This window comes from Cynara cardunculus (genome assembly GCF_001531365.2).
Source record: "Cynara cardunculus var. scolymus isolate 2C chromosome LG 1, CcrdV1, whole genome shotgun sequence".
NCBI classification, from domain to species: domain Eukaryota; kingdom Viridiplantae; phylum Streptophyta; class Magnoliopsida; order Asterales; family Asteraceae; genus Cynara; species Cynara cardunculus.
In genome coordinates, this window is record NC_037528.1 from 16312621 (window position 1) to 16326552 (window position 13932).

Sequence of the window (13932 nt, forward strand, 5' to 3'; positions counted from 1 at the left end):
AGCAAGATATGAGTGGGGCCTGGCACAGTGTTTTATGAAGAACGATAAACAGCTTTTGAAGAGAATTTGGACAACAATCCATGATATATGGACCATCATGTTATTCCAATGCCCCCTTTGGTTGGTCACCACCTTCTCCATGGCAACTTCAGAGGTTGATCATAAGGAGGTAATTTGTAGAAACTACTTTGAGTGAAACATGTATCAAGCATCAATAGATCTTTTACTTCAATATGTGAAAGCGAATTTGCTGGTAAGTAATTGACTATATAAAAATATTGCTTTACCTTCATGGTTGGCAATTGGCATTTAATCCAGACTAACGTCTGTAGTTGGGGAAAGGAACATTGCCAGACTCTATGTGCCTAAGGTCTTCAATGAGCACTTCGTAGTGCCTCTTCACTTCTTCTGCAGATTTGCCACCCACTGCCCTTGCAATTTTCTGCCAACGATCAGGGGTGTCTCTATCATACACTGCAAGGGCTCTTTCAAATAATTTGTTCTGCTGGGGCGTCCAAGAGGAGCTGGAGCTACTTGAATAGAGGGAGTTTGATGCCATTTTGGATATAAGGTCTCTATGCACTTTGTTGACTTCTGTAAGAAAGGTTGTCTTTGGAGAAGAAGCAAAGTTTTTAAGTGTCAGAAGATAAATTTAGGCGATTGTACCTGATTCCTACAAAAAGCTGAAAGATTTGAAAGGAAGAACTGATCCAGTCAAGGAAGATGATATGAAGTCGAGGGTGGTTTGGAGGATGTTATCAGGGGAAGCGCCTTATAAATACGAGGAAAAAGTGGTGCGGTTTGTCCAGTGGGGTGAATATAAACATGCAAGAGGGCAAGCCTATAAACACGTCGTCTTCTTTTTGTGAACCACAGATGGAGTATAATAGCCAGTAAAATAGGAGAATCAGTATCAAAGGAAAAGCTTCACGTCTTAACTCATAACTATATAACTATTATTTTTAAGTGTAGTATATGCCAAATTGAATCTCTTTGAGGGGGCATTGTTAGTGGAACCAAGCATATATAATATTCTGTTTTTCCCTTTGTATCGATGTACATTAGTTCTTGCTGTGCTAGGCAGTGAACGGATGACTATTTTATGAAGTGTTACAAGCATGAGATTGTTATTTTTGTCCATGGATATGATACTTCTCATATTATAACTCATGGAGATGCCCTTTGCAGTGGGATTGATTCGTTGCACTAATGATCTTTTACTCCTCATTTGCCTGTACTGGGTTTATTCTTATTTCTGCAAGAGGACTACATGTTACTTTCGAAGCTTATGCAGTTTTGGGTAACTGATAATTTGTTACTAAACATCTGGCTTTGCGAATCATGCTAAATGTGACCATTCTTCCTACCCGCATCGTATTGATAGCGATTCAGATCACCTCCCCAAGCCTGCCTAACCTAATTGTGTGTGAGCAATCAATCCCAATGATGGCCTTTCTGATCTCATCCATATTCCGATTTGCAGATTGGTCYGACTCGTAATTCACTTCTGACCCATGTTCGAAAGCCCCCTTTTTGTGTTTGGGCCCTGAGTCTTGAACCCCTAAACACTAGGTTCAAAAGACTCGGTTAACTATATAGAATATGAGGTTTTATCTGTGCTGTTATATAAAGTTATCATTTTGGACATCTGTTAAGCTGTTATTCCTGCTCAAATTTTTATGACTGCAACTGGATCAATTTTACTAGATCAGTTTAATTGTTTTAGCAACTTAGAAAAGAAATAATTTTTTTTTGACATATTCTTTGTCCCTCTCGTCTCCCCAGACCTTTTTCGCAAGCCCGAGTCTTCGTGGAAACAACCTCCCTATTCCCAGGCCCTATACACCCCGTTTTCGAGTGAGATATATTGGATATATTTAGTTTGGTTATCAGTTTAATCATTTATTTTGCTATAAGAGCATCGGAGGTTCATGATTTTACCACATCATATTTCTTTAGGTTCATGACTTTGCCACATCAGATTTCTTTATCTGCCACATCAATTTTCTCTTTCCGGTGCATTTCATAAAACTTTCAAAAATTACAAAGATTAAAATTTACTTATTATAATTAAAAGAAAATAATTAAAATTACTTATTATAATTAAAATTCAATAATAAAAAACTAATTATGACAATAAATAAAAGTTACAATAACTAAAAATCAGCTTCAATAGAAGCGATATTAGTTACAGTAACTAAAAACGAATTATGACAAAAATAAATAAAAGCGATATTTTTAGAAACGACAATAATTAAAAGCGATATTAGTTAAATTATTTCTTTTAATTTTTATTTAATTAAAATATTAGTTAAATTAATTTATTAATTAAGTAAATAAAACATAATTAAATTAATCAAATGGCTACATTATTAATGGCATGGACAGCTCCATCTGCATGGAGCGGTTTGCCAAGTGAGCGTCCTCCCAATGGTCTTTTTGCTTAGAAGCGGTCCTTCAAAATGAGTTCGCTTTGTAAACCTCTCAATTGCAGATGCTCCAATAAATGCAGTTTTATGTCAGAATCTGATTAGGAAAGATTCCCATTTGTCTACTGGTTTAATATGCAGATGCTTACAGCTTCACTCTACACTGGGGCCCCGTTACAGTTCAATCCACTCTTTGATGATTTTCCTGATGCACACCTTTTGTTTCAAAGAAAGGCTTAAGCTTTGACTTTCAAATTCAAAACAACCTGTATTTTTGTTACATAACATCCACCCCTTTTTATCTGTGGTAACTGATGTCGTATAATGTAGTTATTGAATTTTGTTGGAAACTATTTTTTGAAGTGGAAAGTGTAAGATCCCACATTGGTTGGGAGGGAGCAAAAATTGTCTTGTAAGGGGCTTGATACCTCCTTCATCAGACACGCTTTAAAACCGTGAGTCTAGTTGTGTAGACAAATCAGACAATATCTGGTGTACTTACAATACATAGTTGACATCCGTAAGAAGTATCTAACGAATTATGAGTTCAATACATCCTCTTTAGAAGAAAGACGGATATTAAAGGTCTGGAGGTAGTGCCTCCKAAGAGATATGATAACTGCACCATTCAAGATCAATGCTTGCATCTGGAGATAGATGGTCGAAAGAAATATTTTATGTACCGTGAACGACACACTTTATGATGATCCCTCTAAACAAGCGCAAGCTTATTGCCCCCTGGAGAACTGAGAAGAGATAGAAGCCTGATTAGCTCTTGACTTAGTTTGTTGCTTATCAACTCTATTAGCCCTTTATCTGAAAAAAGCTGGAATGGAAGAAGGGGGATAGCTAGTCTTCCTTCCTGGCTGCTTTCCGGGGGTTGGTGTTAAGTACGCAGGGATGTCATAATTGGGGTTTTGAATAAGAAGATCAACTTCGTAGCTTGATCTTATACTAGTTGATCTTCTACTTTTATAGGTAACATATTTAGACTTCACATTCTTTTCTTATCTATGTTCTTACCTCAAGTTTCTTTCCTTAGGCAGGTTTCACACTAAWGTTGAGAAAAGGCATAATCTGATACGGTAGGCCTAGGATGTTACAGATAGTATCAAAGCCGGGAATCAGATTGGTGTGCCAGGGAGGACGCTGGGCTCCCAAGGGGAGTGGACTGTAAGATCCCACATTGGATGGGGAGAGGAACAAAGGTTGCCTTATAAGGGGCTTGATACCTCCTCTATCAAAGGCGTTTTAAAACCGCGAGTCCAGGTGTGGAAAAAATGGACAATATCTGATACGGTTGGCCTAGGATGTTACAGAAATCTAGTGAGTTTGATTTCAGTTTGAAATGTACTCATTTTCTTGAAGCGAATAAATATATCCTACTACAGATCTACAATCATAAGATTGGTAATGCATAACACATACATGTGATTGAAAATGGAGGCCAAAAGAGGGCTGCATCTACTGCCATGAAGGGAAAAGGCTTGGTGTTATTATGTGTAGTTTGTATTTTGTACTAATAGCACCCCAGAGGGAAGTAAATAAAACTTGTGGGTGCATTACTAATTTCATTTGTGGGTACATTTATATGGTAGGAAGACGCGGCTTTTGGTCCTATTTGCTTGGGATGACAAGTAATGAATATGGCACCTACAAAATGGTGTATAGAAAACAGAGGAGATTGATTTAAATGTATGGCCACTGAACTCGTGTTCATATCCAGTTGTTTTGGGTTTTCCTTTTGTTTTCATATCTGCTAGTGCGTGTATTGCTGCAAACATGCACAAGTTTCTACTTGTGTCATATGGCCTGATTCTTCCATCTTGGTTATTAGTCTATTTTCATGCGGACCACATTTCTTAATTAAAAGAAGGATATTATCTGGAATCTAATTTATCTAACCCTGGAATCTAATTTATCTAACCCGAGTTGACATGATATCTTGGCACCACAGGTCCTAAATGGAAGCAAGTTTGAAGCACCATCTTTTTGCTAGTGGAAGCCATAGCCATCTCTTGCCCACCACATCATCTCAAACAGCTATTGGATGAAGTGAAAAGAAAGGTTAGCAAAGAATTATTTCCTGATGCCCTTGATTTTTTTAAATACTGCCTTCAGTTGATTATGGTAAATTTCTTGAGGGGTAATCCTTCAATCCTAAAAACATATGTAATCTTTCTAAAAACTACATATTTTTTTTGGAACTACATATTTACCCTGACAAGTGGTTATATGTATGTTTTGTCTCTCTAGAAGGCTAGAACATCTAATCATTTATACTGTCACATATTCAACATAAAATGTGAAAACAAATACACAAACACACATCCAAACTTTATTCATCTAAACTAATCTCTCTCTCTCTCCTACATATATATGTGTGTGTGTAAACATTTTTTATTTTGGGAAAATTCATTTCTCTCGCTTTAGAAACTATATATAAGTTTTTCTCTTGAAAAGTATCTGTAGCTGTGTAATTATTTTTTGTCTCCAATACAACCCTCTATGTCTCTTCCTAGATTTATAGATGGAGCATCTATATTTTCTCTCTTGATACACTATTCTTTCTCATATTTCTAAACCAACCAAACCAAACCAAACTAATCTAGTAGATCTCACCGGTAAGTAGAGTTTTGGGGTAGGATGTAAGCAGATCTTTCCTCTACCAAGGGGCAGATTGTCTATTTTCATGAAGACCATGGCTTTCAAAACAAAAATTAAAAGGAACAACAAAACAGACCATAAGTGAGAGTGTGTCCAAACATGCATCAGGTGACCAGGTACAGTACACAGAAAAGACATTAGGGACAAGTGCAAGTAAAATAAGTTAAAAGAAACAAGAAAAAACAAAACACAGTACTGACAGCTCGTATTTCTCTATTTGCAAATTCAAGTGTAACATGCAAAACCTAACCCATATAATGTTGGTGATTAGTATCACCAATATCATTTAAGTGTAATGGGATTAATTTGTTGACCAATGTAATCATGATAAATATCGAACGAGTAAGGAAGGTGCGGAGTGCACACTTGTTTGAGTTTATTTTGATTTAAGGGGCGAAGCCCCTAAATGACGGGGGTCTGGGGGCAGCGCCCCCGGTGGCGGGGTCCAAGGGGCAGAGCCCCTGGCTGGTTTATGGAAAATGCATCAGAAATCCGAATTTTCGATTATAAACCCGGTTTTTGGCCCGGTTTTAAAACCCGATTTTGTGCGCAAAAAACTGCCGTTTTTTGACAGTTTTTGCACGTTTTTTCTTGAACGGATTGGTCATGTTTTCGTGGATAGAGAAAGTGGTACACATATTTCATAGCAATTCTTGATTCGAAGTTCTACAATCACTGAATTTTATCCGATTGAGATTTCGATTGTACCGTCGAAATACTTCAATCTGAAAGTGACATACGACTTTCAGTGGATTCCAAGCAACATATAATTCTACCGTAACCAACTGATGTTGTAATAAAACACAGATTATAATGGCAAATTAACCGTATCGAAATATATAATATGGAAAATCCAACCCAATTCAACTTGTATTCAAGTCAGACAATGAACTCAATGTAGAAGCTTTGGATTCATGCTGCACATTCGATTCAAGCATTATAAAAGATTTCTGTTTTGGTATAATATCTTGAAAAATGAGAAAGATGATTCCTCTGCATGATGTTGGTGGTCCTTTAGGGACATCAATCTTTCCGATATTTGGAATCCTTATCATATGTCTTGAAAAGCAAAAAACGCCAAGATTCTTTGATCCTTTCTTGATGAGTTAATCATTAGTTATTAGTCCTTTCTTTTAAGAAACCCTTGATGTTGAAATTTGAACAGCGGTGGTGTAAAAGTACAGTAATTATAGTAGCTTGCTGATGTATATATCGTCTAGTCTTGCTTAAGCACACGAACAACTTTTCTAAAAGAATCTGAAGAAAGGTGGACAAAAAAATTCGTCCTGGCTGGCAGGGGAAGGAACCAAATTGGGTAGGCAAAAGAGCATGCATTTAGCTCTATTGATAAAGAGGTATGTGGCTTGAAAAGAGAATTTAATTTCCTGTGCATCCATAGAATATATGAATTGATGTTTGCAGTGAAGCATGGCTTTCATGTTGAGGATACATAAATTAACTTGTAACTTGCTCAAATTTCTAAAGCTGGTTTCATCGCATACATACGGATGGGAATAAATCTTAGTATTAATTTAACCCGGAACTAACTTAAAACTTAAATCATGACCTTGTCTTGATTGATACTAATCCAACTGTTAGTGTTGTACATCTTTCAAAGAGAACTACCTACCATCTGTTCCTCTCAAAGTTCCTCCTTATAATTGATTTACATGCATATGAATATACGATGATACAAGCATGTGGGCATTTGTTCAATGTTATGAATAATAATGCATATCTAAATTTGTGTCTGGTTTTATTGTGGGCAGTTATTTTGGGATGAAAGAGTGGTCATGTCTGGAATCGGACCTTGGACCACTACGTCACAACCTTGTGGTTAGAATTTTTAAGCTTTTTGGTTACATTATTTATATCAAAATAGAATAGACCACCCAAAGTTCAACTTGATTGGTATTATTTTTATTTTTATTTTTAGCCTTTTTAAGAATATATCTTAGAATGTAGTAACACTTAAAAAAACGACACAGTTTATGATTGTAATAAGAGCACAAAACAGTATTAAAAATCTATGATGCATGTGTTGTGTAGTAACTCGTTTATGCTTAACTGCTCAAACTTGGGTTATTTGTATTTATTATTATATATCACTTGGTGGTACAGCTAGTTGCTGGGTCAGTGAGAATAAGGAAGAGATCGGTGAGGTTTGTGAACTGAATGGCCGGATCATGATGGATCGACTCAAGAAATATGAGCCAGTATTGGGAATAGTTGCTGGGTCGAACAGCTAGGTTGGAAATCATGATGGGCTTATAGTTATAGGTATCGGCCCATGCATGTGATGGGTCGAGAGTCGAGACAAAGGTTAAAGGAGAGGTGGGTTTGAAGCCTTGCGTAACACTCCATTTGTAATAGTATATAAATGACAAAAATTACGAAATAAGTAACTTACAGATAGTAGAAAAATAATGAGTTTACAGTTACCAGACATGTAAATAATAGCTTACAGTTACAGCTAGCAAATATATATATAGCTTATTGCCTCATAAATAGTTAGTAACATATAAGCCGTTTCTCATCATTAAAAGTAGAAAACTCTCTTTAAATTGGATATAGGAGTAAGGAGCTAAGCAAGCGATATTTGAAAGTACGAAGTCAAGATACAAACTCATGACATGAAAGTAAGCAAGTTGAGGTTAAACAAACCAAGGTGGACCCATGAATTTTCTTGAACGAGTGCACCTTTAAGGTGGATCAAAGGTCCGTAAAGTTGCGGATTTGATCCGAGGGAAAAGTCACCACGGTTTGATATGAAGGAAAACCAATTATGTAGATTTCGAGAATATTACATTTTTCAAAAGTTGGTCAAGCTTAACCTTTTGAGTAAAGCACAAGACTACGTGTGAGGCCCGACGTATTTTTGATTGAATTCCAACGCTATAGGGAACTTATTTGGTTTTATGGTTGATTTCATAAAAAAATTTCAATTTTTAGTATTTGGTATTAATTGTCCTATGTTTTTTTTTAAAGTTTTTCAATTACATTTTGTTATGCATCTAGAACTCCTAGTATTAAATAAGATGTTTTGCAAATCAAAATTAACTATGAATCTTATGTCACTTCCTTATGCATATAATATTTGAACAATATTCAAATTAATAACTAAAAGCAAATTACAAAATACAAACAAACCAACATAAAAAAAACTCATATTTTCAGGGAAAGTTAATTATTAAGAACATAATAATTTACAAGAGGACGTGATTATGCAGTTAATCAACAAAAAGTAGAAATAAATTTAGGAATGAAGATTAAACTAATAGAATATTCGAAAGTGATTTAGGATTGAAAAAGATAATAGTGAGAACAGAAATTACTGCCCACCAGTTGTGAACCAAAAAAACTACATATTTGTTACAATTAAGGATTAAACCCTAGACCTCTTACAAGGAGGTACTTTATATCAACAAACCGAAACCACCTTGCCCACCTAAGATTTTTGTTATAAAATTGGTTTTAAAATATTTCAGGGCACTCTCAAAATCAAGCAGGTGCGTCTTTACGAAGCCTAAATTTTTTTCTCTTACAATAATCAAGTGAGCAGGGGCATGAGACTTGCTTGGTTCTTAGTAAGTCTGCCTCCGCAAAAGGATATTCACCACCCTCTAGAGACTAGACTGCCACCACCTCTGATCCCACAATCATGGCAAAGTAAATCGCACATGCATGCTATTGGTAGATGGGTGGTACCCGGGCTTGAACCTGAGACCTCACACATATGAATTACATCCACAATACTAGAGCCGATCAACACGATGACGTTAAGAAAACCAAATAAGCATGTTATGAGATTTATTGGGATACATATGTGATAAATTTTTATGCACAATCAAGAGTTTGATAAGATACTTTGGCAAGTCATGCAAATAAAACTTATGGCGCAACTCTTAGTGGACCCTAAAGATAGTAAATTCTATCAGGAGTATATCATACTTGTATGTTGTAGTGACATCTAAAAATAATGTTATCTACAGATTGGTGGTTTTATGCATGATCGAGGAGCACATTGAATTGTTATTCACGTGCTAATACTATATTTTTTAATAATTTTTTTTTATTAAATCATAATTGTTCACTTAGCTGAAAACTTATGTAATTCATATATGTATCTTGAGCGATCAGAATAAGACATGAAAGGGATATGTGTAAAGGGTTATAATTCTTCTAACAGTCGTTATATGTATGCCAGATTAACGAATTGATGTTTAGAACACTTCCGAGTATCTAAAATTTATGATAATATTGTATCAAACTATTATTGTACGCTATAAAATTTGATGTTCTTATACGAGCAACGAGCTATGGCAATGTATGGATAACGCCACCCAACATGAAAGACAACTGGATCTTATATTTTCATAAATAAATTATTCTCATCATTATTATTATTTGAATGCTTTCTTTTGATACTAAAAAGAATTTTAGAATTTTATAGTTACATTTAAGATTACAAGTAGATTGTGCGTAAGTACAACTTATTAAAGCTCCATATCTGAATTCATGTAACTAATTGCAGATAAACATAATCAAATACAGGATAAACATCTCATTTTATATATAAAAAATCTAAAATATAACTAAGATAATCATTGAATTCTAACAGAATACTTAATTATTATCTTTATAAAATTTATAATATTAAACCAAAAATAAATTGTTTTTTATTAAACTTAAATTAAATTGTAATAAAAAATAAATTACATAAAAAATGAGAACTTTTAAATAGTTGATTTGATATTAATATTGATATTTTTTTTTCAAATTTTTATGATATATTCAAATTTATATTTTATTCAAAAATAAAATCATTATTGCTTTCTTAAAAACACATAAAATCGTATTATAACATCGACAGAGACAACTAATAAAATAAAACAATAAAATCGAGATGTGTCTCGCTACATTGCACGGGTACTCTTCTAGTTTTAAATAAATATGTTGAAGTGATACGAAGGAAAATAAATACAATTGATTATTTTAGATCTTAGACCAACTTTCGGTTTTGGTCTAACTTTTGACTTTTGAGGAGCTCGACGATTAAGTGAATTCGTTTGGGAAATTTCAAGGGATGTTGTAACTAATGTATGTAGGATTGCAAGCTATTCGGATAGGGGTACATATCAATATGAAATTGAAGTGATCTATCAACCTGGGATATATATAGGGTTGGATTCACGTAAGACCAAGGGTTTTTTGTGAGACCCGTAAGACCAATTTATATTCATTGATCAACTTTATAAGATAATGATCTAATGGTCTAAAGTTGCACAGTGACAATTTTGTGATTATTGAGAAGTCTCGTGACAATTTTGTGATTATGAATGTTCAGATTGTAGATCTAATCCAAGGGTTGAGAATTGGCCTTACGGGTCTCACGAAAACCTTTGGTCTCACATGATCCCAAGTCTATATGGATATATATATATATATATATATATATATATATATATACACACACACACGATGCATTTTAATGCACTAAAAACTTATATGTTAAATTAAGTGAAAGTGTTGACTCTAACATAAGTAAATATTGGATGAACGGCCCCTAAGCTATCGTTGTTGATGTTATTTAACTTTAATTGACTCCTATAATTCTCTCAACCATATTTTGAGGTTTTGCAAGCCTTTCAAGCCACTCGTTAGGTTTCACTTTGTATTTTTTACGATTTTTTGACAAGTGTATATAACTTATTTTATTATTTCAAATGGACCGCAAAAATCGTATTTATTTTATTTAATCATGTTTGCTTTTTTCTACTTAAAAAAATAAGATGGACCTAAATAGGAAAAAGGGAAAAGTCAAAAAAAAATTATTGTACTTTCATATTTTGACCGATTAAGTTGACGAACATTTTCTTAAACAAACAAGTCCCTGGACCTTTTATTTTGAGCAAATAAGTCCTTACACTTATAAAACGAGAGGAACCATATCTCTTTCGATATAAGAACATATTATCAAAGTATAATGAACAAATAAAGTAAAATAAATATATATCATTTCTATGAACTATTAGAGAATATATAAAAGTTGTTCCCAACTCATAAATAGATTCATATTAAAGTTGCGTCTATCGCATTTATAAAATATACAAAAAGTTGTTATTAATAATCTTGTTTACAAAGTATACTAAAAACTATCAGAGGGACTTTGGCCAAGCGGTATCGTAGTCCTTGACCTTCTAGGAGGTTAGGGTTTCAAACATACCAAAGATGAGGAGAGTGTGTGAGTTTATTTTTTGCATTTGCCGTATATGAATATTATATACTTCAAAAAAAGTATACTAAAAACTGTTGTTATCTACTTTACAAAATAAATCAAAAGGTGATCATCCCACTAACAAAGAAACATATCAAAAGTTGTATCATTTGCGATTACAAAATAATTAATGACTAAGAGTATTATCTATTGTAGATCCATCTCCATATTATTATTCATAAACCTAAGCTTGCATAACTTGAAACAAAAAGTGAAGTAAAAAGTCGAGACACTATTGTTCATAGAGAGAAACATAAACCGAAGAGTAGGTTAAACGTTAATAAGGGTTGATTCAAGTCCCATCTTTTTTATTTTAAAATTAATTTTTACCATCTTAACGAGTTATATTTCTTTTCTATGGGCTAAAAGGATCTATTTAGTCAGTCTTAATAAGTTCAGGGATTTATTATTTAAAAATAACGATTTATTTGCTAAAAATTGGAAATAATCAATTTAGAAATTCCAAATATTTATTTATTTAAAGAAAAATTTCAAGAAAACTAAATGCATGAAATTGGAAAGTCGGCTCTTTTTTCAAAAAGAAAAGACGCAAATGCATGGAAACATGGAGCGGAAAACAAGAGAATTACAGGAGAATGTGGGTTGTTTGGTATGGATTGGAAAGTAAATACGAATTAAAAAAAGTCAAAATTCTAGATCTTTGACAATTTTCCAATCTCGGTATGATTTGATTCGATTTAATCCGACCCGATCCATCTATTTGAAAGAGTCAAACTGGTTTAGGGGTTGACCAATTGCTTATGTCATTTATGTTGGGACCTGGTCGCAACATTGAATTTATGTGATCTTACTTGGTCAATTAAGTTACATATATATAAATGCATTTGGAGCTTTCTTCCACCAATTTCTATATATGAACTAAATCATATCCGTGGGATAGAATTAGAATCATATTTTATATTTTCTACCAAACATTTTATATATATATATATATATATATATAATTATATATATAATCAGTTAATAACCTCGTATGTTATGATAACTCTGAAAACTATATATATATAAAGGGACATCCTTTTAATAACTTTTGAAATTGTGATAACATTGAGAACTAATACATCATGTGTTATTTCATATGATTTTTTCATCAAAGACTAGGATTTAAAATATCAATTAACAAATATCTGTTTCACAATATGTTTTCTTCACATGTACTTGTTTCACATATGTGAACTTTTTTTAGTCTATTTGTGAAACAAAAATTACACGTGAAAAGTTTTACATTGTGAATCGCATATGTATGAAGCAAATACATTGTGAAACAAATATATATTCATCAATACATCAAATGCTAGCCGTAGATGAGAAAAAATCGTGTGAAGCAATACGTTAAGATAAAAGTTCTCACAATTATCACAATATATTGAGTTTCTTAAATGACTAACTTCCTATATATATGTAGAGGTTCAAACGAGAACACCTTAATTTTACAAAAACATGAGAACACTCTTATCGAATATGATAATACATTCAATGGGATCTGGTGGTGTACAGAGGACTTGGCCAGTGACATAGTCTCGACAAAGGTCACATATATCTCTGATTTAGTATAACGTCTGACATGTACTGGATTATAGTAGCATATTGAGAACATTCTTATCACATGTAATAATACATGTGAGGTGCTTAGTAGTGAGTGCACAACTTGAGCTAAAACCTAGACCATGATAAAGCTCCACTCGTATTTGATTTAGTATGATTGTATCACATGTATATCATATGTGATAGAATTAGTAACAGAACGTTCTCGTTTTTTTTTCTTCATAAAATAAAGATGTTATCATTTAAACCATTCCTTATATATATATATGATTAAATTGGCCATGAAGTTAGTGGCATTTATCCATAGTAAATTCTTGTATCATATATTTGGAGGTGTAATTGTTCATGGATGAGATCGAGCATGCATCTTATATCTGAATTCTTGGCTAAAAAACACAACTACACAAGAGAAATACGGAATTATGGATATAAGAGAGAGAATTTCATTCTTTTCGATTAAAATATGGGGAAATAAGAGCCGGAAACCAAAAGTAAAGTTGAAACTTAAGTATTTTGTTGTTTTATAAGATAAAAACTATCTATTACCCGTTTGGTTATAGACTTATGTGCATACATGTAAACACGTATGCAAGTATTGGACACATCTTAAAGTTTAATTCAAATGATTCAATGGTCTCAGCTATCCTATTTGTTTCATTTTTGTGAAGTGTTTACAAATTTTGTTTAGTACTAATATATAACAATATAACATGTGATTGATATCGCAATTAATTATGATGTTTAAACGTACTCTTAAGTAAACATATGGTTCTTAGGCTATTTTGGAAAACTACTTGATAAGCTAACTAGTAGCTGATAAGAAACAAATCATGTTTGATAAAAACTAGTTTATAAACATGTAAATTAACCAAAAAAAGCATCTTGAAAAGATATTGAATTACAAAATTTCATAATATAATGAAGACAAATCTCTAAAAATATAATATGTTGATTAATACGAAAAATATGGTTAAGGTTAAATAATATAATATG

At 33.1% G+C, this 13932-nt stretch overlaps 1 protein-coding gene across 1 annotated transcript; it reads right to left on the minus strand.

Annotated features, from left to right (window-relative positions):
* Window positions 1–287: 287 nt before the first annotated feature.
* On the minus strand, window positions 288–815 carry LOC112519446 (protein RADIALIS-like 3). The gene has a single exon (XM_025127569.1). The coding sequence runs from the start codon at window positions 557–559 to the stop codon at window positions 320–322; it is 240 nt and encodes a 79-aa protein (XP_024983337.1). The 5' UTR covers window positions 560–815; the 3' UTR covers window positions 288–319.
* Between the last annotated feature and the right edge of the window lie 13117 nt (window positions 816–13932).